The sequence below is a fragment of the Opisthocomus hoazin genome, chromosome 22, assembly GCF_030867145.1.
Source record: "Opisthocomus hoazin isolate bOpiHoa1 chromosome 22, bOpiHoa1.hap1, whole genome shotgun sequence".
Lineage (NCBI taxonomy): Eukaryota > Metazoa > Chordata > Aves > Opisthocomiformes > Opisthocomidae > Opisthocomus > Opisthocomus hoazin.
In genome coordinates, this window is record NC_134435.1 from 2245768 (window position 1) to 2272902 (window position 27135).

Consider the following 27135-nt stretch of genomic DNA (forward strand, 5'->3'; position numbering starts at 1 on the left):
AGAGCTGGGAGCCTGTCACAAATGCCAGCGATGCAATGGGGCAGAGGATGGGTTCTTTAATTAATAACAAGGGCAGAGGATGGGCTCTTTAATTAATGACGAGGGCGATGACGGGGCCGCCGCTGTCCGTGGTGCTGGAGGCGGAAGCCCCGCTCGCTTGCCCATGGAACGGCCCGAGAGCAGGTGCTGACGCAGCGGGAAGGGACACGCCCTTCCTGCGTGACGTCAGAGCCGTGAGTGCTCGGGACTGGTTGAGGGAAGAGTGGGAGACACCTGAGGAGCTTCAACGGGAAATCAGTGGTTCTTCCCCAGGCACGCTTTTGCACTGCGGATCTGAAAACCTATCCTACCTTTCATCGAGTGTACTGGAAAAGTGCCGTAACCCCACAGGTATCTGACATTGTTTCTCGTAAGCGTGTCACCTGCAGTTCTAGAAAGTGAAAGTTGTGAAATGAACTCAGATGAGATCCCCAGCCAATCTAGACTCACCTGTATTATCACATGCCGAAAGCGGGTAAAACAAATACTTCAACTGCAGGAAAAGCCATGATGAGAGAGTTCACACCCTTCTGTCCCTGGGGCAATCCAACCATGACAGGGAAAGCCACAAGCTTTGCAGGTTTCACTGTCATCAAAATTAATTATTTTGAAATCGATGACTCACCAAAGCCTTCTCATGCTGCTAGACATGGCAAATTGGATTCCTCTTCTCCACAATTTGCTTTAAGGTACAGATGAAAAGGAATGTGGCTTCTCTCTGCACCTGAACAGCAGTGCTGCTACTAAGAATGCAAACTGGTGGGCCAGTTCCCCTCTAAAGACTAAAGAATGGATCAAGGAGAAAACTCCAGGTGTAAATACAACCTTCAAAGCAAGGTAAATAAGAGTGTAAGAATTTCTGCCCAGGAACAAAAAAAGCAAGGAGCTTTGAACAATAACAAAGGGGAGGGGGGTTTCTGCCACAATCAGCCGGACTGGGACATTTTGGAGCTAGGCATGTTGTGGTTTGATACTAGACTAGCTCACTTGGTGGTGGGCAATATGAAGCTCCCAAGACACACGGAGAGATGATGGAAACAGTTCAAATGTCTTTGCGATCAACACAAAGGGAAGCTGAAATAGCATCCTGAATAGGTATGATCTTTGCCTAGCAGATCCTTTGCATTGATTCTCTCAGTAAATGCTGAATTCCATGATGGAAGAATTATGTTTTAAAAAAGGGCAGACAGCACTGCTACAGGAATGTAGGGGAGTGCTGAGTCACTCTGTATTAAATGCTGCCATAGTAACTATTTACCAGCTGGTTGGGAATGAGAGGAGACTGAAAACCCTGAAATAAAGATCAGATCAGTTGCAGCTTAAAATATATTGCATACCTTTTAAAAAAAGATTTAACAGAATGGAACACTTTCTAAGGTTTTCTATATTAGTGTTGCTTGGGGCAAACAGATTACATTGGACTATTGAATAGACACATAAAAACTATTCGAGCAAGAAATAAGAAGCTGATATTTTTTCTCTGCAAGACTAATGTTATTGTGCGTATTTGTGAGAACAAGTAGAAGCCACTTTGGATTTGTTTATTTGCAGGGATGTGGTATAGCTCATGGTCTCTAGAACTCAGCCCAGGCTGTGGAGGAACACAGAGTAGGGGGTGATTCTCACAGAACAGGTTTTGGAGTGAATTGGAAAGCTTAACAGTTTGGTGAGGGGTATAAGCTCAGGTTCCTTGGCTGATCTTTTTCTGTGGTTGTCCTCTGCTCTGGCTATTAGGAAGATGGCTGTTGGTCTGTGACTTAAATTTCTTGACGGCTGAAGGTGCGTCCTCTGCAGGAGCGACAGCTCTGTGGCGTGGTTGCAATTTGGGGCACTTCTGTGACTCATAAGATTCTGGGTGGTTTCTTACTGTGGAAAATTTCAGCATCATTGTAACAGGGGATGGTTACCATGACTCTGAAGACAAGATCTCTGTTACTATCATCCCAGATGATGGACCCTAAGTAAGAGCATTTAATAAACTGCTGCTGTTGAGGTGTGAACAAGTTCAGAAAATGGAGTAGCTGGGCCTTTTGATAACCAACTGGGCCAAGTTTGCCTCAGGCTCTAGTGTACAGAGAAGCAGAAAGCTATCAAAAGTTTTAAAGTCAAGAATTAGAAAAAGGTTCATGAGAACTTCACAGAGGCAGGAAGTGTGGTGAAACACAGGAAGTCGCTTGTCTTTTTTTAATCTGCATTGAGATTGGAGGAGCTGCTGTGGGAGATGAGGTCAGGAAAACCTGTCTTTGCAGACACCTTGTGGCTTCCCAAAGCAAGGACATGGAGGTCCAGGTGGTGTTTGTGGTGTCAATGGTCCTCACTCCTATGTTAGATGGAGGAAAGCTGTTTTCAGGACTCATTGTGTAACTGTATGTGCAAGTCTGTTTGCCGTAAACCTATTCAGTGGAGTTTTTGGGAGCTGGTGCACTTCAACCTGTTTCTACTGGTCCCTCAGCTTCCCTAAGGAAGTATTATTTTAAAAGTTCCATCTCCTGAAAGACCAAGAGATCCCATGTTGCTAGGACAACTTAATTTATCCTATCAATGAGCTTCGGTATTGCCATTTTCAGCTAATGGAGGTTTCCAGGAGCTCAGAAGCAGGGGTCAGCAAATGATACCGGTGCTTCAGGGAGAAACTGGGCTTTCATAGACACAGGGACTGTGGGATCTGGGTAGCCTGCAGAAGATGAGACATTCTAACAGGCTTCCAACACAAAATTTGCTGCAGGGAGGAAGGTTAAAAAGTGGGGTTGAAACTGTTCTTTATTATCAAGAAAGAGAAGGTTGTAGGAACAGGTTGAAGTAAAATAGATTGCGCAGTATCTGATCTATAATCTAGTGAAATAGATGGCAGTAGAGATGATTTTGCCAAGCCCCATTTTATAGCTGGTTTTGTTTGATTTTATGACATCAGGTGTAGCTGAAGGCACAACTGCTGTGGCCTGTAGCAGCATTTACTGTGAGAACTGTAGTCTGAGGAACCAGATAGCGTTGCCTTTGGTTCCCAGCTCACTTGCTGGCATGCTTGATGATGGTTTTCTGCTTCGAGACCATGGATGTTGGAAGCCCAACAGCCCTTGAGCAAAATGGATGTAGCAATTTTTTAACAGCTTTCAGGAGTGGGCAGTGGTGACACTAATACGAGTGACATCAGTTTTAGTCAGCTGCTGGAACTCTGTATACAGGACATCTTTTAAAGTCCTTTTCATAGTGAATCAGAAGGAAACCACATGGTGAAAAAATTGTTTGCAATGAAATGGAAATTTTTCATTTACATTAACTTCATTCTCACTGCTGAGAGAACCAAAAGCCTTTACCTTTGAAGGAAACGTGTGCCCTGGACAGCTGTGATCACACATGAAGTGGTGTGCATTCCCGGTACAGGCAGGGAAATGTTTGTGGTGTATCTTGGCCCATGCTCAGGAGGAGTTAAACCTCTGTGTATCACAGCTCAGAGCAAGCAGCTCCACCTGCTTTGCAGGTCTGCCCTGTCCTTCTCTCCAAAGGCTGGGCAGAAACACTCAGTGTGTCTCCTACCCCGGCCACCCTGATTGCCAGAGGGATGCGAGATGCGGCCTCGCCACCAGTGCAGCCCTTCTTAGGGGGTTCTAAAGCTGTTTTTCTGCAAAGCCCCTGTTGTACCATGGAGCTTGGAGATTAATTTTGCTGCAGCCAGCTTGTTTGGGGAAAGACGGCATCACTAAGAACGCCAATCTGCTGTCCCCTCTGTGGGTTTAGTGTCACACACAGAGTTGGTCCCTTTTAAGCAGCCAGTAAGTGTATTTTCAGATGCTCTCATACCCATGAGCAAGGCCGGTCTCCCTCGCAGGCTCTGCTGACGGAGCTGTAGCTGTTTCAGCATCTCCGATGGTCGGGGCTGGTCGGGCCCCTCCTGCGCGGGTCACCGGCCAGCGGCAATTTCATCGCCCGGAGGTGAAAACCCGCGCGGTGCGGAGCGCAGCTTGGCCCCTGCGCCCTCCCCTGCAGCCCTCGGGGGGCTCCGCGCCGCCCGCCGGCATCGCCCCTTTTAAGAGGGAGCTGGAGGGCTCGGCAGGGTGGGGAGAGGAGGAGGAGGAGGAGGGCTGCTGGAAATACCGCCCTGTGCTGGGGGAGCGCGCATCGGGGCGCCGGGAGCGCGCAGCGGGCGGCCCGCAGGGATGCTGGCCCCGCTCCTGGGCTCCGCGGGCTCGGGCTGGCTGCTGCTGGGTGAGTGCTCCCCGAAACCCCCTCGGCCGCCGGGGTTTGCCCACCCCCCCTTCCTCCTTCCCCGCACCCGGCCCGGCGTCTCCCGGCTCCTTTCCCCGCAGCGTGCGGGGGTCGCGTACCAACCCCCCTCCCCCCCCCCGCCGCCGGCCCGGACCCCTCCGAAACGGTCTCCGAGCGCTGCCCTCGGCCCGCGGCCCCCTCCCCGCCTCCCCCTCCCCTCCCCTGCCTCCCAGTAACGCGTGTTCCCGGCGCTTTGTAGGGAAAAGGCAGGCGGGAGCGCGCACTCCACAGCAAAGATGGCACTGGGATGCGCTGCTGCAGGGCTGGGACTGGGCAGGGATGGCACTGGGATGCTCTGCTGCAGGGCTGGGACTGGGCAAGGGTGGCACTGGGATGCTCTGCTGCAGGGCTGGGACTGGGCAGGGGTGGCACTGGGATGCTCTGCTGCAGGGCTGGGACTGGGCAGGGATGGCACTGGGATGCTCTGCTGCAGGGCTGGGACTGGGCAGGGGTGGCACTGGGATGCTTCACTGCATGCCCTGCAACTAGGCAGGGGTGGCACTGGGATGCTCTGCTGCAGGGCTGGGGCTGGGCAGCGGGCACGATGAGGTGTTGCTGCAGTGTGTGGAGGGCTCACCTGCGAACGCAGGGCACCATAATTTCTCTCAAATCACCTGGCTGGGTTATGGTGGGTCGGTCTCTGGCAGATTTGTGAGGGCACTTTCAGCTGTCGGGGCGTGGGAAATCGGGCAGCGCGCTCGCGTGCGTGCGGGGTGTGCTTGTGGGTTGGAGCTACCGGACAGGGGGGCTGTGCATCCCCGTTGTTTTGTGGGCAGGCGGTAACGTCTCGAAGTGTGGCTGGACCAGAAAATTATTGGGAGTCTGAAATAGGAGGTTCTCTGTAGGATATTTAATGGTTCAGCTTGGAATGATCTGCTGCACCGATTCCAAATCGAGTCCTTTGAGTCTGTGTGCAGCATCTTTTCGAGGGAAAGGTGACATTCAACATCTGTGTTATTTCCCCCCTTATCTATCAAACAGCTTTCCTCTAGGCAAGCAGACTTCCAAGGCGAAGAACTGACAGGGGGAAATGATTTTAAAAGACAGCATCCTCGCATCATTAGGCAAATATTGGGGGGGGGAGTGCTGAGAAAGGAAAACATACCTTAATTATTTATGTTCATACCTAGTTGCTAATTTTGTTTATGAAAAGGGATGTTTCACACTGAAAAAGTGGGAACCTGATATCACCGGCTTGAAGTTTATCTCTGAAAATATCCTGGTGGCTCCCATCAAAGCCTGGGGGTTACAGCCGCTGACATCAGCAGCTCCCGTCAGCTGCTTTCAAACGGTGGCAAAACTCGTGCAGTGCAAATACGGCCCAGAGGGAATTACATGGGTGAATCGGACAGCAGGGCTGGGCTCGGAGGCTGCAGGCGGGCGTTCGTTACAGCGTTCGGGGCCCCGAGGCCCCAGGGGCTGCTCTGAGCCACCGCACTGGATGCACCGGGCTTGTTTATGGCAACGGGAGGAGAACCGGGCCCGCTGGGAACGCGTCTCCCGTGCGAGCTCCTGCTCTCAGGCCTCCGTGTCCACCCTGCGGTATTGATCCCCATGCCTCCCATCTCGGTGTTTACTCTGCTGTGTCCAAACGTGTCTCCCCTGTGTGCCCAGCTGTCCCCCAGGCTATGTCTGTCCAGGTGTGCTGCTGAGTCGTGGCCTCCCTTAACGCCGTGCTCGTCTTATCGGAGTGTGGACCGTGACTTTAGCCTCACGTTTTGACCCACAGAACAGGTGCCCTTGGAAGACAAGTGCGGTTATTGCCGTTTGCAGCGGTGCTCTCAGCAGCAGCCGAGATGTGCACCAACACCGGGCATCACGGGGCACGGATCCCGCTGGAGAGGCGAGGCTCTGCCCGACCCGGCAGCCTGGCCCTCGCTCAGCGGTTGCTGCTCTCGTGCGTGGGCTTGGTTTTCAGGTGGCCCCGTCCCGTCAGACACCGCGCCGTGCTGCGGAGGTGTCACAGTGGCTGTGCTGATTTCCTGGACAGGGGGGTCCTTTGCCGTCACAGCCCAGTGCGGCACTCTGGTTTATTCTAAATCAATTTAGGGCTACGAGGATGAGGAGGGGACTGGAGCATCTCCACTACGAGAAGAGGTTGAGGGAACTGGGCTTGTTCAGCCTGAAGAAGAGAAGGCTGCGAGGCGACCTTATAAATGCCTACAAATATCTGCAGGGTGGGTGTCAGGAGGATGGGGCCAAGCTCTTTTCAGTGGTGCCCAGTGACAGGACAAGGGGCAATGGGCACAAACTGAGGCACAGGAAGTTCCGTCTGAACATGAGGAAGAACTGCTTCCCTCTGAGGGTGACGGAGCCCTGGAGCAGGCTGCCCAGGGAGGCTGTGGAGTCTCCTTCTCTGGAGATATTCCAGCCCCGCCTGGACAAGATCCTGTGCAGCCTGCTGTAGGTGACCCTGCTTCGGCAGGGGGGTTGGACTAGATGACCCACAGAGGTCCCTTCCAACCCCTGCTATTCTGTGATTCTGTGATTCTGTAATTTCTGGCATCATTACAAGGGTTTTGGCTAGTCAAGAACAGGTCTATAATGCTCACCTCAGTGAAATAATGGTAGAAATCGGAGAAAGACAAAACTGATTATTTCCTGATGTGCAGGCTCAGACGGTCTGGTGGAGGCACAGAGCGGTGTACCAACATCAACCAAACAAAGCCAACAACAAACGCCCCCGGGGACTTGCCAAGAAGGCCAGTGGGATCCTGGGGTGCATTCAGAGGAGCGTGGCCAGCAGGTCAAGGGAGGTTCTCCTTCCCCTCTGCTCTGCCCTAGTGAGGCCCCATCTGCAGTGCTGTGTCCAGTTCTGGGCTCCCCAGTTCAAGAAAGATGAGGAGCTACTGGAGAGAGTCCAGAGGAGGACTACGAGGATGAGGAGGGGACTGGAGCATCTCTCCTACGAGGAGAGGTGGGCTTGTTCAGCCTGGAGAAGAGAAGGCTGAGAGGGGACCTTAGAAATGCCTCTAAATATCTGCAGGGTCGGTGTCAGGAGGACGGGGCCAGACTCTGTTCAGTGGTGCCCAGCGACAGGACAAGGGGCAACGGGCACAAACTGAAGCAGAGGAAGCTCCAGCTGAAGATGAGGAAGAACGTCTTCCCTCTGAGGGTGACGGAGCCCTGGCCCAGGCTGCCCAGGGAGGCTGTGGAGTCTCCTTCTCTGGAGATATTCCAGCCCCGCCTGGACGCGGTGCTGTGCAGCCTGCTCTGGGTGACCCTGCTTGGGCAGGGGGTTGGGCTGGGTGACCCACAGAGGTCCCTGCTGGGATCCGTCGCGGGCTCCCTTCTCCCTGTCGGCACTGATCTCCAAATGTTTCTCAGTGCACGTTTGCAAAGGAAGTGGGAGGTTCATCTGGCGTTGCAATGGACTTCTCAGTCCCACACCTCGACCCGGCTCTCGCGCTGTGACACAGGAGCCCTTGCTGATGCCCTGAAATTCAGGTCACTGGATAAGAAATGTTTCCCGCTTTGTGCATGAAGCAGAGCAGATGCCCAAGGCTGCTGAGCCCAGCCCATGGAGCGCTGGCTGCTGCGCAAGGGGCAAAGCCTGTGTTATCTGAGGAGGTATATCCAGGTGCTCTTATTCTCCATCCCTCCATTACTGCTCCGTTTGAGCAGTTGCTAGATACCATCAGCAGGAAAGAGTCAGTGTATTTGGATTTCCCTGCTTGATGGCAGGGAAAGGCAGCCCGAAGCAATCTTTCTCTGGACTAATCTAGACATTTGTTTGATTCTTGTCTCCATGCTGCTGTGGATATTACAAATACATTCAAGTAATGAAAAGGGGAGAAAAGCTTTGAAGACAGATGGTAAACTGAATTCACTGAATACCCACAGAAGGGGGGAAGCTGACTTAGGAGCAAGCCAGGAACAAAGAAATACAACATTACACCAGTAAGAGCATAATTGCCATTGTTTTGACGTCACCAAGCACTGCAGAGCACCACAGGGTTTGAACCTTTCCTTGTTATTACATTTCTGAGAGCTCTTGGAGAGAAATACTAGGATCTTCCTTCTGTATCACTGCGGAGTCGCAGCCGGCGCCTGAATGACTTGTAGCTAACCAGAGGCAGGTCTGGGCGAGACCGAAGCAGCGATGGTAGGTAACGTGGCTCGGGCATTTACCTCCTGATAGATCCACAGGCATCCAGGGCAGCTCTTTTCCCGTGGCTTTTTTCTTGGCTTTGCTAGATTATTTCTTCACACAGACCCAAACAAAATTATCGACTTCATCACTCTCTTTCTGATCAGAAAGGAACAGGGAAGAAGAACATCTATTAATACTGTTTTCTATTTTTAAGTGCTCTGCATGTGTTCTTTGGTGGCGGATCAATACGAGTAATGAGTTTCTGCCACCACTACTATTTCTGTCTCTTGTGCTGCCGCGCGAAGCCAGAGCCCTGCGGGTCCTTGGCGCTGGGGTCCGGTCTGTCCCTGCTGCCATCCCCACAGGGCTGTGGGTGCCCAGAGCATGGGTGGGTGACTCTGCCGAGGGCCACCCGCAGTGCTCCAGCCCTGCAGCTCTCCAGCCTTGTCCCCTCTGGAGAAGGTACTGGTGTCCAAACTCTTTCAGCCTCTCTCCTCCTCTCCCTCCGAACAGGGGAGCTTACAGTGCTCAGGAACCCAGATACCCTCTTACCCTGGAAACTAGTCAAACACAGTGGAGTAAGGTGTACTGGAGAGCGCGTGGCTTTAAAATATGGATAAATATGCTCAAAATATATCTGTAAAATTCATTAAATGCCATCAGGAGCCCTCACGTTCCTCTCTGCGTGTTCCTGTAGTTTGCTGTGAGCTGTGCCTGGCTCTCCAGGGGATTTTCTTCCCAGATGCGCTGATTCAGAGTCTTTGCAAATCCTTTTTCGGAGGCTCCGAGGAACTCGGTGCTGATACCGTACACCACCATATGGGTAAATGTTTTGCTGGGCTCGGATTGATTGCTACAGCGTGCTATTAGCGCTTATTGATGCTGAACCATTTACTGTGTCAAATCCTCCTTCCACCATAAACATTGTCACGGAGCCTCCAAGATGACCAGTGGAGTGGCAGGCGAGGCCAAGGGAGGGAAGGGACCGGAGGAGGATGACTTTGCCTGATTTTGCTTCTTCCTTATGCTCCATATATAGATAAAACTATAAATATTCCACCGTTGTACTGGAGACTGTGCTATGGTAAACTTGGTGACTGGCGGTGAGGAAGGGTCAGGCACTGCGATGAGCAGGGATCAGCCAGGAAGAGCTGCGAAGCTGCAGGGGTTGTTCAGCCCCTGGGCCACCCCATCCCGCTGGTCCCCATGCTCCCCGCTGCTGCCGCACGTCACCCGCTCTTCACTCAGTGCTTGGCCTTTCACAAGCAGTGGTGTAGCTACAACGTGGAGAAGATGCTTTGGAAAAGGAGGGCTGAAAATGCATCCCTGCTTGGTGTGGGCTGAATTCACAGCAGGGTTTGGCAAGACCCTGCAGTGATTCTCCCACAAACCCCAACTATTGCGCTTGCTGTCTCAGAAGCTCCCCTGAGAGCCACGCAAGGTGCTTTTCCATCTTCCGTGCTGTGTGGTACACCACTCTCAAAAATGTGGAAAGAAAATAAATCCAACCACCTGGTCCAAGTCATCTTCTTTTGCGCCACAGGAAGAAAGCATCACTTGTCAAAAAAAAAATAAAGTATCATTCAGTGGAAATCACTGTCTCATTAGGAAACCCCCTATTAAGGGAGGAAAAGTCTTTATATTTAGAACTGTGTGCTATGGTGTTGCAAGACTGCAGCTCACATTTCCATTCGCTCAACGATGTGGCAGCTGTGGTGTAGATACAATCTCGGGAGCACCACGTGTAAGCTGCAGTGAGCAGTTTCCACTTCGTTACTGCCAGATAACGCTGCGAAATCAGTGTCGGATGGGTCAGCCTCGGTGAGGCCAACGGGCTCCAGAGGTACCTGGGTTTTGTTACGCGGCTTTGCTCACTGAGGTCAACCTTGGCCCAAGGAGCAGCAGTTCCTGTCCGACAGGAATCCTTCATGAGCGGTTGGAGGCCGGGTGACTCAGAAAAATTATAACCCCGGGGAAGGGACTTTCATGCTCTGCTGCCTGCTGCAGAGGTGATTGCCTGTATGAGCCCATCATCTAGTGGCCGAACTCCAAGATAGCCTTCACTGCTCTCACTGTTGGGGGCTTTGGGGATGGTAGGAAGGAGGAGAGCACCAGTTGCACACCTGGGGACGGACACCTGGATACTCCATCCGGACACAGGGGGTTGAGGTCTGGCCACAGAGGAACGCCAGGCGCTTCGAGGCCATCAGTCTGACCAGCACAAAGCCTTCATTTCTGAGATGTGTCTTTGGGTCCTGAAGCACAAGTGCTGGGGTGACAGGGACCTGGTGTGGGGTGCCACCTCTGTTTGCCCTTCCGCAGAAGTGTGACCCTCCCTGCTGTGAATACATTTTCATTTTGGGAAGTTATTCTAGAAACTTTTGCTCCAGAATCTTCCCAGTTTCATCTCAGATTTCCTTATAACTAACGGAGATTCTCCTGGTTTAGATGCCAGTGTGATGTCTCAGCCAAGCCATTTGTCCTCTTCCGGTGTTTCCTTCCCGACCCCCAGCCCAGCCTCCTCTCTGAGACAGTTGCCCCTGTCCTGCCTGCTCCCAGGGCCAGGTCCCCTCTTCAGCCTGGCAGCTTTTGCCTTTGGAAAGGATGGGTTTCTCCTGCTGTGGAGAGCACAGGCAGCGCAGGGCTGGGTGCAGAGGGCACCAAGGCTCTCTTTGGGCCACTGCTGGACCTGTTGTTGGATGGAAAGCTGCACAGCCTTCCTTTCCTGGGCTAGGCAAGCCGAGCTGCTGAGTTTGTCATGGCCAAGAAATGAAAGCATTAAAATGACCCTTCCTTCTCCCACCAGCCACTGAGAAACTGAGGTTGTGTTGCCCCCGTGCCGAAGCTGGAGCAGCCCCCGGGCTGTGCCGACCAATGTGGGCTGGTGATGGTGCCTGGGCAGAGACGGAGGCTCAGGAACAGCCTCCGTGGGGAAGGACGTGTCTACGCACGCCGAGGGTCGGAGCCACGTCCCCTCCACCATCAGAGCGACAAGGTGCTCCTTTCCCAGGGCTACCAAGTCCCTAAAATCGGCTCGACGAGCGATGCCGCGGTTGCTGTGATCGCCGGGCTGTCCCAGTCGCTGCTAGATGGCACCAGCTGAGAGCCACAGCCCGGTGAAGCACCGAGGTGCTGGCTGAACTGGGATTCGTTTGGGGTTTTTCTCCAAGGGCCAGTGTGAACTGGTCAGCACAGGCGCAAGCCCTGAAATTGCTAGGGTGATTTAACTTTTTTTTTTCACTTTGAAAAAGCGTCTAGAAAAAGAGTAAATCATTCTGCTGTTGATTTAAATGAGTTGGAACTGATCTAAGCCAAACTTGCACTGAAATTATGAAAGATGTGAATGACGCAGATTTAAATGTCTTTTCTGCAGATTTCTGCAGAGGACGGTACTTAGGTATAAAAAGTGGAATGAACATCATTTAGTAGAGCTTGTTGCAAGACTGTTTCAAATGGTGGAGAAAAAAGATATAAGAAAATGTATTAGAATCCCTGTTGAAATGTTAAATGTACATTACTCGGTATCTCCAGTGCAGTTCCGCCTTCGACAGAACGGCTCCCCGTTGCTCCAGGGGACCTCACACAGAATTATTGCTCCTCCTGCAAATGGTTCTGGTGACTCCTTCGAGCAGCCCAGCCGAGAGCACCCCAGCGTGCCCAAGGAACCTGTGGGCAGGGACTGATGCCCTCAGTGCCGGGTTCCTCTCAGGTCACAGAATCACAGAGTCACAGAATCCCAGCATGGCAGGGGTTGGCAGGGCCCTCTGTGGGTCACCCAGCCCAACCCCCTGCCGAAGCAGGGTCACCCAGAGCAGGCTGCACAGCACCGCGGCCAGGCGGGGCTGGAATATCTCCAGAGAAGGAGACTCCACAACCCCTCTGGGCAGCCTGGGCTAGGGCTCCATCACCCTCAGAGGGAAGAAGTTCTTCCTCGGGTTCAGCTGGAGCTTCCTCTGCTTCAGTTTGTGCCCGTTGCCCCTTGTCCTGTCACTGGGCACCACTGGGAAGAGTCTGGCCCCATCCTCCTGACACCCACCCTGCAGATATTTAGAGGCATTTCTAAGGTCCCCTCTCAGCCTTCTCTTCTCCAGGCTGAACAAGCCCAGCTCCTTCAGCCTCTCCTCGTAGGGGAGATGCTCCAGTCCCCTCACCATCCTCATAGCCCTCCGCTGGACTCTCTCCAGTAGCTCCTCATCTTTCTTGAACTGGGGAGCCCAGCACTGGACACAGTACTCCAGATGGGGGCTCACTCAGGAAGAGTAGAGGGAAAGGAGAACCTCCCTCGACCTGCTGGCCACACTCCTCTGAATGCACCCCAGGAGACCACTGGCCTTCTTGGCAACCAGGGCACACTGCTGGCTCATGGTTAACCTGTTGTCCACCAGCACTCCCAGTCCCTCTCCGCAGAGCTGCTCTCCAGCAGGTCCACCCCAGCCTGTACTGGTGCCTGGGGTTGTTCCTCCCTGGGTGCAGGACCCTGCCCTTGCCCTTGTTGAACCTCATCAGGTTCCTCTCTGCCCAACTCTCCAGCCTGTCCAGGTCTCGCTGGATGGCAGCACAGCCTGCTGGTGCATCCACCACTCCTCCCAGTTCTGTGTCACCAGGAAACTGGCTGAGGGAACGCTCTAACTCCTCATCCAGGTCATTGACGAAGAAGTTGAACAAGACTGGTCCCCCGCACAGCCCACGCGGGGAGCACGAAGCCTCTGCTGTGAGCCAGTGGGCTTCGGGGGGGATGCTGGGGGAGTGGTCCCCAGGGATCCCCCCCCTCTGACCCCGCGGAATGCCCCAGCCCTGGTTTTATTCTGCCTGAAAAAGAGTTTTTTTGTGCCGGCAGCTGAGAGGCTGCGGAGGGTGGTGTGATGCTCTGACCTGCCAACAACAATCCAGGGCTGTGTTCCCTTTCGGAAAAGGCATTTGCATATCCTCTATTCGCTTTATTTGCTTAAAGACATTTGAAAAGGCAAAAGCTCTGGGTCACTGAGACTGAAGAACGGGCTGTCTGAGGGCCTCCCCCCACCTTAACTCTTTGAAACCTTGCTCCGGTGTCTTAGCGAGAGACAAGTCTTAAAAATACCCAGAAAGGGGGATTTCAAGGCTACTTTTGCAGCAGAGGAGGCGGCTGGAGACGGGGAAAAGCCGGACAGCAGAAGGTGCCGTAGACCTCTGAGCTGCACAACTCCCTTCTGTGCCGCTGCAGACAGACTTGGGGAGAGTCGGTAAAATTTAGCGCAGACAGAAATGCCGTCACGAGGATTTGAAAATATCCGTGAAAATAGGAGAGCAGAAGCGAGCGACGGTGGTGCCCGGCGCAGAAACGTCCTGCCTGCCGCAGGGTGGGCAGTCAGCAAGCGGAGCTGACTCGGGACAAAAACACAAACTGCCCAATTGCTGCTGAAGTTAGCAACAGAAAAAAAAAAAAGGCACCCAAACAAACTAAAGCAAACATCTTGTAACATAAACCAAGTGTTTAAAAACAGACAAACATTGTAACCGCTTGTTAATTACTGTCGGAGGAAGAGAAAGTTTCAGTATTTAGTGTTGGATAAGTAAGGACAGCTCCTGCCACAGCCCAGCCTCAGATTTCTCAAACCCCTTCCCCGAGATGACGCCAGTCCCCCCTTTTCCCTCATTTTCCAGCGTGGTGCCAGGCCCTCACTGCCGGGGGTGCTGGAGCTGGGCGTGGGCTGAGGTTGGGGTCTGCGGCTGGTGGGTGCCGGGACGGGGAAGGGAGCCCCTCAGACCGGGGCAGGATGCGGCCCCGGCACCTCGCTGCTGCTGCGCCCTGCGCTCAGCCACAAAACAGAGGCCATGCTCCTGGGGGCCTGTGAACTCCTTTGAGGATGGCAGCCGGGAGGAGATGTGTAAGCAATAAAATCATCAGCGTGGGTTTATTTTTGGTCCCTTACCACCCATTGGCACCCTTGTGGTGTAGGGAAGCGGAGAGCTAGAGGGAGAGGAGGCAGAAACACCTGCCTGGTAGCTTCACGTTGCTGTTCCTAATTACTGCGTTAATCATCTCTTCATACTGTGTGCTTCCTTCCTGCTGCTCTTTGTAAGTGGTCAAAAATACACACTGTATAATCCATACAAGCGTAATATCTGACCAAAGACGCAGAAAGCAAAAAGAGACTGCAAAAAAGAAACACAAGGCGGTAAAGTTCCCCCATCTTTTACATGACTTTATTTTAATAAGCAGCTGTTTTCTGCAATTCCTCCGAGTCAGGGCAGGATTTTCCACGATGGGCCTTAAGGAACCGGAGGCAGATTTCTGTTCTGTAACTGAAGCTGTTGCCCTGGGTTACGGGAATGCCCTGAAAGACGAAGCAGCAGTTTTTACTGAGTTACCCCCTGAGCTCTGAAGCGCTGTGTGCGACTCCGGGCCGTGGAGCGATGAAAGCCCAGGAGCTCACGGGCCGGCTCTGAGCCCGGTGTGGTTTCCTGGTGGTGCAGCCTCGGCTCACTGCTCCAGTGGCTCTGCATCCTCCTGGTCATGGGCATCACTGTTTAAAATTCAGCCTTAATCCGTGTTTCTTAGTAATTTTGACAAATTCAATAAGTTACTTTGTCTTACAGTACTCTTCTTTCAAGTTGTTTGACTGTGAGAGTTAAAAGCACTGTGACTTACTGATAAAACTTCTCTTTTTTTCCCCTGGACGGGGTGGGGGGGTCTCAGCCAAAGCCCATAAAAGTCCTTTGCAGTCTTTGCATTGATTTTGCTGACAGTTGGATCGCACTGGACTTTAGACTGAGCAGGAATCAGCACAGAAGGTGAAGTCTTAACCTCCTTTGTACTTGTAGAGTAGAACCATCCCCGCTACTCAACGCGCGGAGCTGAGGGTGGCTTTGGGGTAGCTGTCAGCAGCAGCAGAAGTTGCCCGAGTCCTGGTCTGAGGCACAAAGGGCTTGGTAGCTCCTCTCGCCTCGGCCGGCTCCCGGGTGCTCAGCAGCTCCGGGCTCAGCCCCGCCAGCCCCCAGCCTCGCGTTCTGCAGGGCACAGCTCGTACAGCTGCCGGGGCATCGCACACGTGCCCAAACCGAACTCCGAGTCCCAGCATGAAGGGCTCTTCGAGCAAACCCCTGCTTATGGTGAGCTGCGTGCTTTCCCTCGGCTGCGCGTCCGAAGGAGGAGGTTGTCTTCCCATAGAACGCTCTCCCCATTGCTCCGCTCTGCAGATCACCTGGCAGAAAACGCTGGGGCATCGGGGAAGCTTTTACTCTGCATATTACTCAGTGTGCTTACACCCACCTTCCCTTACGGTAGGAAGCCTAAATCTAGTTTTCTTCCTTTGCCCTGTCTCGTGTTTCTCCTATGATTGCTCAGCAAGTGAGTCCTTCTGCTGTCTGTCTGTGCAACGAAAGCAAGGAAGAGACAGCAAATAACTGCTCAGGGTGTTTACCGGGGAGGTGGAAGGGTCTGAAGCTGCCCTGAAACACTGGTTTTACTGAAGCCCTCCAGCTATGCTGAGGGTCTATCTCCCACTGCCATCTCCACAGAGGTAGGCAAAAGCATCACCTACCAACTGGTCCTTGAGAGAAGACCTCTCATAAATAAATGCAACACAGTTACTTGGTTTTAATCCCAGATTGATTTAAAACCAGTATTCTCACATCCCATCTGGTGCTCTCCATCACAAACATGACTGTGCTGTCTCTGTGGGCTGCGGGCACCCAAGCGCCCAGCCAGCCCGGGGCTGCTCACACACCTGAAATATTCTCCTGACTACAAAGTTTCTGTCAAGCTGTGCCTCATCAGGAACACAGGGGCAAGAATGTGAGCTGGTGAATATTGCCGGGCTCCCATTAAGCCAGCACTGTGATGCTGATTTACACCTGCAGAGCGTTTAGACCAGCACTCCCTGCCCCACCCCGGCAAATCTCTGAGTTCAGCCTGATTGCAGAACGCTCACATCTGAGCCAAAGGAGCCATGTTTGACAAGCTTGCCTGAGATCTCATTAAATATCTGTCCCTCTTCGTTCATGAGTGTTAGATGTTCTTTGAATATTCTCTCCAGAGGCCGTGTAACGTGTTGGAGAACCCGGGGGCTCCAAGTGCCTAACAGTGCAAGTACGATTTGGGACGAGGAGACAGGAACCTCATGAACTATGAGAGCAGCGGGAGGGCGGTTGGAGGGCAGCTCCCTCTCTGCTCCCCTCTTCTGCCAAGGGATTGCGGGGACCCAGTGTGCTGCGTCAGAGCAGAAGGAAGAGGCGAGGAAAACAGCAGTTTCAAGGTTAATGCAGCCGGGCATCCCTCCCTTGCTAACTAATTTGAAGAAGGAATAAGGTAAAGGACAGTAAATAAGGTGGGGACGTGGAGAGCAGCTGCTGGGGCCCAGAGGAGTGGCCCACCCCGGGGGGGGTGGGGGTACCTTTGCTCCCAGGTGGGGAGCTGGAAGCAGTCAGCAGCTGTGAGCTGTTAGCTGAACAGAATGCTCTTGCAGTGAGGAGAAGCATCTTAGCCAGACCTCTCAGCTCTGAGATATTAACAATTTTACCACCACAAATGAATTGCACATTTTTTCTTTTGTCAGTTTTAGTTGTTTTATCATTATTTCTGTTTGTCAGTATTATCAGTGTAAATTAACAAAAACAGGTTTTGGCTCAAATGCCCATTTTTTCCTTTGCTTTTAATACATATAACAGTGTAAGGATGATGTTGGCAGAAGTTATTCTCTTCTATTTTATTCAGATTATTTACATTTACTCTACTCAAGCTATGAAGTTTCTAATTTAGCAGGCTAGGACTGGCAATGCAGGCTTTCCCAGTGTCAGAAATCTCATTTGACGATAACTTTTCCCAAAGGGAAAAAAAAAAAAACAATGATGCTGTCTTTCATTTTAAACGGAGCATTTGCAGGAAGGCTTTGCAGCTTCCCACTGCCAGGAGCCGTAAAGCTTCCAGCACGACGAGCAGATGTGTCGGAACCACGCAATATTCGGGAGTGTATGGGGGGGGAGTTGTGCCCACCCGCGAGGAGCTGCAAGAAGGCTCCCAGCGCCGGGCTGTGGAGCCTCAAGGGTTACACCGGGCCACTGCTAATGCAGCCTAAGCTGATATTAGCCAAGCTTAACTTCTTTCAGCAGCGTGCAGGCGGGAGGGGGGTGGGAGGGACGTCCTGGAGTCAGCAGTTCTTCAGCAAGTGCATGAACGGCAGCTCCGTGAGACCCAGCCATGAGCTGATGCGTGCGAGGAGAGCGGAGGGTTGCCCTGGACGCTGGTAAGTCCATGGCTGTATCATTATTATCATTATTATCATTATTATCATTATTATCATTATTATCATTATTATCATTATTATCATTATTATTATTGAGATCTCGGTGAGGAACCCAGGTGGCTCCAGGTGTGACCCATCAGGGCTTTGCCCAGGCTCTGGGGCACATTGGGCTCCAGGATGTGGAGCAAAACAAACCCCCTGCAAAAAAGAAAAAGGGGTGTGGGAGACCCATCTGTGGGGAGCGGGACCCCACGGGCGCTGCTGCTGCGGGAAAAGGGGGTCTCGGCTGCGTCTCTCGGTGCTGCGATGCGTGGCTGGCAGGATGGGGACGGAACACCAGCACCAGAAAGCGTTTGCGGGGTTTGCAGTTTCCTGTTGTTTCAGAAGTTTCTAACGGCCTTCGAGGGGGGAAGAGTTCCAGGCTGGCTCTGGCTGGAGGTGGCAGCGCTGGGGGCAGCTGGTCCTGTGTGGGCTGGGGACCCCCCGGCCACAGGGACATGGGTGGCTGCTCCCTCCAGCCTGGGGCTCAAGGACCCCCCAACCCCTCCGTGGGCTCACGGGTGGTGGCAGCTCTGCCTGCACCCCGGCCACGTGCCGCGGACAAGGCCGCTTGGTGTGGAATGGAGCCTGGTTTCTGGGGCTGCCCCGGGAGGGCTCTGCCAGTTTGGGTTTCATCCCCCAAAACTCCTGGCCCCAAGCATCAGGGCTTGTTCCCAAGAGCAGGAGCCCTGCAGACTGGCAAACTCGATGAGTTGTGGTTGACACCCTGTGGGTTTCCAAGCTTTCTGTATGTGTGTTTTAACCATCTGGACTTCAAGGCTGGCTCTTTGTGATGGATGTTGCTGTCTGTGTGTCTGTCCGAGCCGGCTGGGATCTCCAAACGCCGGTGACGGACACGTGCCTTTGCCAAAGCTGCGCAGCGGTGGCAGGATACAAGTGTTAAATGTGCTGTGTGGTCTGGTTCCTAACGGAATGCTGTGGATTCACACCTCCTTCCAGCACGTAACCACGTGGGAAGAGCCTGCCCCTGCGCTGGGTGCAAACGCTGATGGGGCTGTGCGCGGGTGTTAGGCACAGAACGTGGAAACCTTAGGCATGGAATACCTTCTCTGCATGTCGAGTGTGGTTTCTTGCTTGCTGTATTTCATAGAATCATAGAATGGTTTGGGTTGGAAGGCACCTTTCAAGGCCATCTGGTCCAACCCCCCTGCAGTGAGCAGGGACATCTTCAACCAGACCAGGCTGCTCAGAGCCCCGTCCAACCTGGCCTGGAATGTTCTCAGGGATGGGGTATCTGCCACCTCTCTGGGCAAGCCGTGCCAGGGTTTCACCACCCTTATTGTAAAAAATTTCTTCTGTGCACCCAGTCTGAAGCTACCCTGTTTTGGTTTAAAGCCATTACCCCTTGTCCTAGCACAGCAGGCCCTGCTGAAAAGCCTGTCCCCATCCTTCTTATAAGCCCTTTCAGGCACTGGCAGGCTGCAATGACGTCTCCCCAGAGCCTTCTCCTCTCCAGGCTGAGCAGCCCCAGCTTTCCCAGCCTCTCCTCCCAGCAGAGGGGTTCCAGCCCTCGGATCATTGCTGGGGCCTCCTCTGGCCCCGCTCCCATAGCTCCAGGTCTGTCCTGTGCTGAGGGCTCCAGAGCTGGACGCAGGACTCCCAGGGGGTCTCAGACCCCATTGCACTGGTGTGCGTCCCATTCTTTGGCATGATTGGGACAGGGTGGGTTGGGGATGTGAAGAGGATGGTTTCAGGGATTGCAGAGAGGCTCTTGGAGGGTCCAGCATGGTGGGTCAGGCATGGTGGCTGTGTGCAGCTGTGGGGCCTCCTTGGAAAATCTTCTGCACCAACAAAACGTGGCTATTTGCTGTTTACCGGTGCAGTGAGCGCTGTCCCTCACGCCGTGACCGTTTCTGCAGTGATCAGTCTGTTTGCACTGGCTTCTCATGCCAGAGAGAATTGTAAAGTTGTGTTCCTTTAAAACCACGATGACGTTCTCGCGCACAGAAAACATGCGGAGGTTATTTTGAGAAGCTCTGGCTGTTTGCGGGCACCGTGTTTTGGGGAGGACCGCAGGCTGCTGGCGCGGGGCCCAGGCAGGCGGGGGGCACGGGCAGGAGCGGGCAAGGCTGCCTGTCCCCCCCTTCCCCATCGACATGCAGCGGGACGAGGGAGTTGCTTCCCTTCGGGTCTTTTGGCCCATGACCTGCATCTTTCTTAACCCTTAATTTCTTACCCGCCGCAAGGTTGCCAAATGAGCCTGCAGCAACGTTCAAAACCTTCTCCAGCTGCCAGTCTGTTTTGGGATGAAGCCTGGCCCGGTTCAGGCAGTCACCTTCTGCGTGCACGGGGTCTGCGTAAAACCCCGCTCTCTCCACCGCACCTACACCTTTAGGGTCCCCTCCCTCCTTCCCATCCGCGTGGACAGGGCCCTTCAGAAAAGTGCTACAACCACTTGATTGGTAATTAACCTGGTCTAATTATAGACAGCTTACTGTAAGTGAGGGATACAACTGTATTTATTACAGTTAGATCATGCCAGGACTGTTACTTTTTTTTAAGCTCCCATTTTCGATACCATTTTCTAGTTTCAGATTCCAGTGTGCCAGCCATAATGCCGTCCTCACGGGCGCACGTTTGACCCGGGACTGGCAGAGGGCCTTTCGGTCTGCTCGTTGTTTGTAGGGCTCTGCTTTTACCGTGGTGGCAGGTCAGCAAGTTTCAGAGCTCCTCAAGCTGTAGTATTGCCTTAGAGAGATTTGCTCCGTGTAATAGACAGCGCGTAGCTGTCGTATGGTACAAGCCAGCAGGTCTCAGCCTCGCTCTATGTCTCCTGGCAGATGAAAACCCGCAGTGGGACACTGCACGGGCAGCATCCTGCGGGCAGCAACGGGCCCGACTTCCAGAATCTTCATGGCTGGGCGCGATGCCCGCTGCAGTCTGGCCCACTTAGCCCTGCTGCAGACAATTTCAATTTCGTGTTGCCTTCTGTAATATCAAGAAATTTGACCGAGTAAGAGTTTCAGTCCAGTCTGATCTGTTGGCAAAACAACACAGGCGAACGCGTGGCTGGGAAGTGGCGCACAAAGTGTCCCTCTTCTTCCCTGTCGTCTGCAGGACTAGCTCTGAGCGTGCCACCGTGTCGTCTCTCGGGCGTTATGGAAGGCCTGCCGTTACAAGCTTGTTTAGGTTTCTGAGTCACTTTGGGTGATGCGTTCCCAGGCCTTGCCCTGATGGAACGCGACGGCCGCGCAGGATGCTCGGAGCGGTATCCCGGTGGTGTTCAGCCGCCCTGTGCTGGTACTGCCGCCAAAAGAAACAGCAGCAAGAAACTGCTGCACACCCCAGGCAGGGATTGGGTTGGAAACTAATAATTTCCTCTGTTATTTTTGCGGACCAGTTAGTTTTGTGCCAGCTCAGCCGCCTGCTCCGGCCACCAGCCGTGCTCCCCAGGGTGGGCATAAGGCGGGGGGAGCCCCACGGCCCCATCCAGCAGCGGTGTGGGTTTGGGTCACCCCGTCCCGCTGTGCAAACAGCAAGCAGAAATGGCACCTCGCACAGTGTCTGCACGCAGCAGGAGGACAGCCAGGGCCAGCTCCTGCCTTCTGGTGTCCCTTCAGCCCCCCTGTGTCACTGCAACTGGTCTCACACCTACGGACCATGCAGACGCGGCCAAGGGCAGGGTGTGAGGGGTCATGGAGAGCTGAGCCGGGCTGGGAACTGGCAGCTCAGGGACCAGCCTGCCTGTCCTTGCCCAGCAGTGACCTGCTGCAGGGACAGCGCAGAGCCAGCCCACAGCAGCCAGGGCAGGCAAGAGTGAAAAATTTCACCCACAATCTCCTATCGTAGATCACAGCATCGTAGGTTGGAAAAGACCTCTAAGATCATCAAGTCCAACCATCAACCCAGCCGTGGGCTGGAGGCTTTGCAGACTGGATGGCCACAGAGGGCCTGGCTCTGGTGTGTTCAGACAGCGAGACTGAAAATGAGCCCGCGGAGGGGGGTGACATCCCACCCGGGTGCGGTGGGTGGTCTGCAGGGGTGCAGAAAGTGATCCCTGGCGGGTGGCCTGCGGGTCAGCGCTGGGAGTGCGGGTGCAGTCCAGGCTGAGGCACACAGCCCTATTGCAAGGTGCAGCCTCCGCTGAGCACGGAAAATTTTACTTTTTGTAGAAGAAAGGAAGGGAAAAAAAAAAAAGAAACCAGAACAATGAAATGGGAATTAGCAAGGTCTGGAGCTGAGCTTCCCCAGCCCGCGGGGTGCTGCGTCCTTCCCCCTCCCCATGGCTGGCTGGTCGTCCCCACGCCTCTGCACTGACACCGCTGCAAAACCTTTGAGGGTTGGACTAGATGACCCACAGCAGCACTAGATGACCCACAGAGGTCCCTTCCAACCCCTACCATTCTGTGATTCTGTGAAATGTTTCAGGTCGCTGGGGCTCGTAGCCGGACCGTGGTCTCTACAGGCAGTACTAAGGTTTGTTTAAATCCAGTCAGGATCTGGAGGCAAATGTAAAAATTTGCCTGGCAACAAGCCATCAGGCTCTTTGCAGGGCACCTTCGTCTTCCCTGCTCTGTACAGCTGGCTGTCACGGGTGCAGCTGCCTCTTCCCTCTCCATTCAGTGCTTCTCTTTGTACTCTGCCCCAGATAACTATTTTTATGCAATTATTTGAGCTGTTTGTTTGCCGCCTGTCACAAGGCGTTCAAGAACCACATAGCATATGGGACAATCAACCATCAAAGTCACTCAAAAGAAAACCCGCAATGAAAAAACCCTCCAAACCCAAGAAAACTCCTCCTTCACGAGAGCTGAGATTTACAGATGGTGCTGGGTACCACTGGGAAGTGGGGGAGCTTCGGAGACGCGCTGGAAGCAGCTTCCAGAACGGAACCCAAGCCCTGGCAAGAGCCACGCCGTGGTGCAACACCGCACTTTAATGATGCCTGCAGGGCTCGGCGCTTAACCACGAGCCCCGGCAAAGAGGCGTAAGGTTCACCGGCACCCATAAACTCTCTTCCATAAGGCGGAGGGGCACATTCTCCCCTGCTCCAGTCACCTCCGTGGGCTGCTCGCAGGAGCCGTGCTCTCTGCCTGCGAGGAGGCAGGGGGGATGCGGGCAGGGAAGGGTCAGGCTGTGGTTTCCCCAGACGAAATTTTGCAGCCCCTGAGCTGGTTTTGGCGCAGCTGCGTGAGCGGTCCCCATAGAGCTGCCAGCATAAGACCAGAGAACCAGGAAACCACACAGCTTTGGGGGTTTGCGTTTTCGTCTGGCTGGGTTACGGCTTGGCTTGGAGGAGTCGCCTGAGCCCGCTCCGGGCAAGCACGCAGCAGCCACGCTGGCTCGAGAGACACGATGAGCGTGACAGCAGGCACAGAAATGGCCCAGGTGGGTTTTGCCATCTGAACTTCATCCTCTGCCACCACAGGCTGAGGTTTTTAGCCTGGTCGATGAAACCTTGTGCCTCTGGTCCATCACATGCTGGCACTGGGTAATGATTTAAGGACATTTCAGCAGTTAGAGGAGGTTTTTTGTCGCCGTGCTGTAGACAAGAGAGCTCTGAGCTGTCGAGTTTTCACCTTCTGGTAGGAAACAAAATACTTGCATGGGTTCCTAATGGTTCATTATCCAGGCGAGTGGCAGATTCGGACCAGGATCCCAGTCTCAGCTTCCCCGTCCGCGTGAGTCACGGTGCCTGCTGCCACGCCGATCTGCTCGGGCGTGCGAAAGGTATTTTTAGGTTGGTTCACATCTGTGAGCCGCACCTGAGCGCGGTGAGGAGGAGTGGGACTGGAGGCTGAAGCTTTCCAGGGGGGCTCGGCATCAGCGGCTGGCTGGGTGGACCCGACGCAGAGGGACGAGGACGAGCCGGCGGCGTGGCTGCAAGCACAGGGCTCCCCAGCCAGCCGGGCGGTGGATTTTGCTCTCTGAAACGTTGCAAGTGTTTAAAGTAAGATCTCCGCACAGCCACTGAATTATTTATTGAATGAATTTCCCTTGGCATGGGACTGGTATGCTGTAGATATTTTGGATACTTTAAATACCACTGTTTATGTGCGATTACTGTGCTCTTTCTGTAAAATTGGACTTTCAGGACATTGAGCTCCTTGTTAGCATTTTTCCCTTTTTAGCGGATGCTTGCAAAGATCTTGTGTCTTGCAAATGCGTTTCTCGGCAGGGCCTGGAGCAGGAGGGAGCGGAGGCCAGTGCCGCTCCTCCGGGTTGCTTGGAGATTCCCATCCTTTGTCTGCACCCTGCCTTCGCCCGGGAGGCTGGCGGAGGGAGGCTGGACGAGGCTGGAGGGTCACCGGGGTCCCTGTACCCCACGCTGGGCTCTGCCACCAGCTCAGTCCCCTGTGCTGTTCATGCACCAGACACTTGGTGAGCAGGACTTTTTTGAGGAGCGTGAGATGTCTCTGCAATGACGCTAATGGCACAAGGGCTAATCATCAGTCACCCAGAGCAGGGGAAAATTCTATTTTTTTTTTTATAGATATGTATTTTATATATATGCACACACACACAAGGCTATAAATCCATCTTTGCAGATATATAATTATATGTGTGTATATACATGTACGTGAAAGGGTACCCAGTCCTTTGTTTCAGAGAAAAGGCTGCCAGTTTTTCTGCACCCACAGTGAAACTGCCTGCTTCTCCTAAAAAAAAAAAAAAAAAAAAATCCAGCTTACATCACTGGGCCAAGTTTACAGCACAGCCCCAGCCACATGCTGAATGGGTCCCTTCCATTCATCCCTGTCCTCTCCGCGCGGTAACCAGAGGTCACGCGGAAGCACTGCCGGCTTCCTAGCCGTGAACTTTATTTGCTTCATTCCCCTCCAGCAGATCAGAGAGGCTTGACCCGGACGTAAAGCCTTTTTCCGCGGCGGATAACGCTGCCTGGCTGAGCGGGGAGGGCCAGCCCGGGGGCAGTGGCACGGGGACGGTCCCCGATGGCCTCGCCGCAGCCCCACGGCTGCCTCCTGCACCCCAGACACCCAGTTCGGGGGGCACCGAGCCCCCGGCCAGCTCCGCTGGCACGAAAGCAATTGGAGCGAAAGAGGCTTACGTCCCACTGAAACCCCGGTCTGTAATAGTCCTGCTGGCAAGCAGCCAGCGTAACAGACTGGATGGGCCTGATTCCCAAAGGAACGGGAGAAGGATGTTTTTCATTTGTAAAAATAAAAGCGATTTATCATTTTTATATTTTATTACGTTTCTTGCTCACTGGGTGCTTCTCCAGCCCCTGCTCCCCGGAGAGATGCCGCAGCCTCGCGGGTGCTGGATGCCTTTCCTCCCTTGCTCGCTGTCCCTGCGAATAGCTGTCCACGAGCAAATCCACATTCTGCATCTGCTGCCCCTCACGCCTGCTTATGCTGTCTGAGTCCTGGCACCATGATCCAAAAAAAAAGCAATTTTATCTCTAACCTAGTTCCTTTTACTTTTTTCCTTTTTTTTTTTTTTCAAATTCCCAATTATGACTCACTGAGCTATAGTGGAACCGTAGTCAGTGAGGACTAGAGCTTTTGCTTTGATTCTTAGATTAAATATAAGATTATGATTTGACCCTGCAATGGGATGTGTAATTGAAGAAACCACAGTTACTGTGTTTTATTATATTGTTGCACTTGAGAGTCAATTATTTCACTCACAGTGGGTAAAATTAAGCACCTGCCAGAGTTGATTTTGCTGGGTAGGGGGCATTTTTTTTCTTAATGGAAAACACAGTTTTGATGAAAATACACTGCCTGACAATCAAAGCAGCGATATATTACGTGGAAGCCGTGAGTTTGCTTCGGTGTGATCTGACTGAAGGTGAGAGCCCTTGAATGGGGAAAAGGGCTATGGTGAAACCTGTCCCTTTAGCGGAGCAAAAGCACGTAAAGTTTAAGAAAGTTTTAAAGACTATTAGCCTCGGCTTGGCCGATAATCCCAATAATTGCTGAATCCCCAGCAGTCGCAGCCGATTAATCCCTGCAGAGCACAGAGGGTCCCTGTCTGCCCACCTAAGCGTGAGCAGGGTCAGGGCCGCCGGCGCCCGAGCCGCTCGCGGAGGGATGCAGGCCACGCACCGACGCGCTTCACCACAATGACACGTGGAGGCCGGGAAGCGGGCAGGAGTCCTGCGAAAGGATGTGAGCCAGGTATCGCTTGCCCCGGGCTTCGTCTCGGGGCTCTGTACTGGATTTCTGCACGTTGATTCATAGTTTGAGGTACTTTTGGTGCTCGTATTTTCCCCTTTATGTTTACCCCCCTCTTCACTCTTTCCCAAGCAGTTTGTACGGCTTGCAGGTTGTCTGGCTTCCCATCTCACGGCAGTGCAACTCTTCGATATGGTTTTCAGTAACTTTCTATAATGATCAAGAAGTGTATAATAGCATTTCCTCTCTCTGGTCAGCACCGTGCAGCTGGCTTTGTGCCTGCTAGGAAGTGTGGCATTACCATTTCCATAAACACTACCGTGTGAAACTACTCAAACAGAGAATAAATTTGACCTAATCTCAAACTGGCTGAAAACAGAGAGGTGGCCAAGCACCCCAAGCTCCCCACATTTTCTCCTCTTTAATTGAAACAAACCAGAAAAAGTCTGCAGGTTCAGAATAAACTGGGTAGTGCATTCGTGGCTGAAGCACGACGAAGGCTGGACTTCGGTTTTTGTGGCTGGAGACCTCATTAGCTCATTTGTTCTCATAAAACCTTTCACCTCTCTGTCTGGGCGCGCGTGAGACCAGCCTGCCGCAGAACGCCCGGTGTCCTCCCTCCTCAGCTCGGCCCGACCGCAGCCCCGACGGGCCGAAGGCTGGGAGCCGAAGGTTCACCCAGCTCCTCCTCTCCTGTGCCCGTACACGCGAAATGTGCGGAGGTGCACGGCAGGGGCTGGCTTGGCATCGTCTCCGGTTTTAATTACAGCAGTGATTAGGGATTCAGTCTGTGGTCTCCCAAGTGCTGCTGCCCTGGCCAAGCTGGAGAAAGTCGGTGGTACCAGAGCCGCATTTAATAGCAGCGGCTCCTTCCAGGATTGCTGTCCCGCTGCGTGCTTGCAAGAACCATGGAAAAAGGGGGAGGGGAAGTAGAATTGTACTCTGCAAGCAACACACAAAATCCTCAGATGACCCCTGCCTGCACGGCTACAGCAGCCTCTGCGCACGCGTTTTCAGAAGCGTGTTAATCGTTGCGTTAGCTTTTGCTTAAATTAGCAGATGGGTTCGGTGATGCAGTCCAGCTACCGCTTGCCAGTTTTATGTGTCCCTGCGAATTCTGATGCTCCCTTACCCTCCGTAAATGGGGACTCACACGTAGTGACATGTTCACAAGATGATTTGAATCCTCGTCTCGGTCGTCTGAACCTTGTGTGCAGAGCACTGCGAGCGTGTTTTCCTTCTGCAGGCGAAGGTTAGGGAGAATGGTCCAAATTTTGCTGGGTAGTTCCTTGTGCAAATCTTCTGTCACCAACCCCGTTTCAGGAAAGCAATTACAAACGTCCGAGTCTGGGGTCTGCGGAGCTGACTGTGAGAAAAC

At 53.3% G+C, this 27135-nt stretch overlaps 1 protein-coding gene across 5 annotated transcripts in view; it reads left to right on the top strand.

Annotated features, from left to right (window-relative positions):
- The first annotated feature begins 853 nt into the window (after window positions 1–853).
- ACSL6 (acyl-CoA synthetase long chain family member 6) overlaps window positions 854–27135 on the top strand; it is a 68622-nt gene continuing 42340 nt past the window's right edge. For 3 of the 5 annotated variants that reach the window (XM_075441488.1, XM_075441489.1, XM_075441490.1), the window contains exon 1: window positions 4146–4242. In XM_075441488.1, the coding sequence (XP_075297603.1) occupies window positions 4194–4242 (49 nt within the window). In that variant the 5' untranslated portion in view covers window positions 4146–4193. Of the gene's footprint in view, window positions 877–4145; window positions 4243–17531; window positions 17617–27135 lie in introns of those variants that run through there. The other 2 variants (XM_075441493.1, XM_075441491.1) reach the window with 2 other exon arrangements.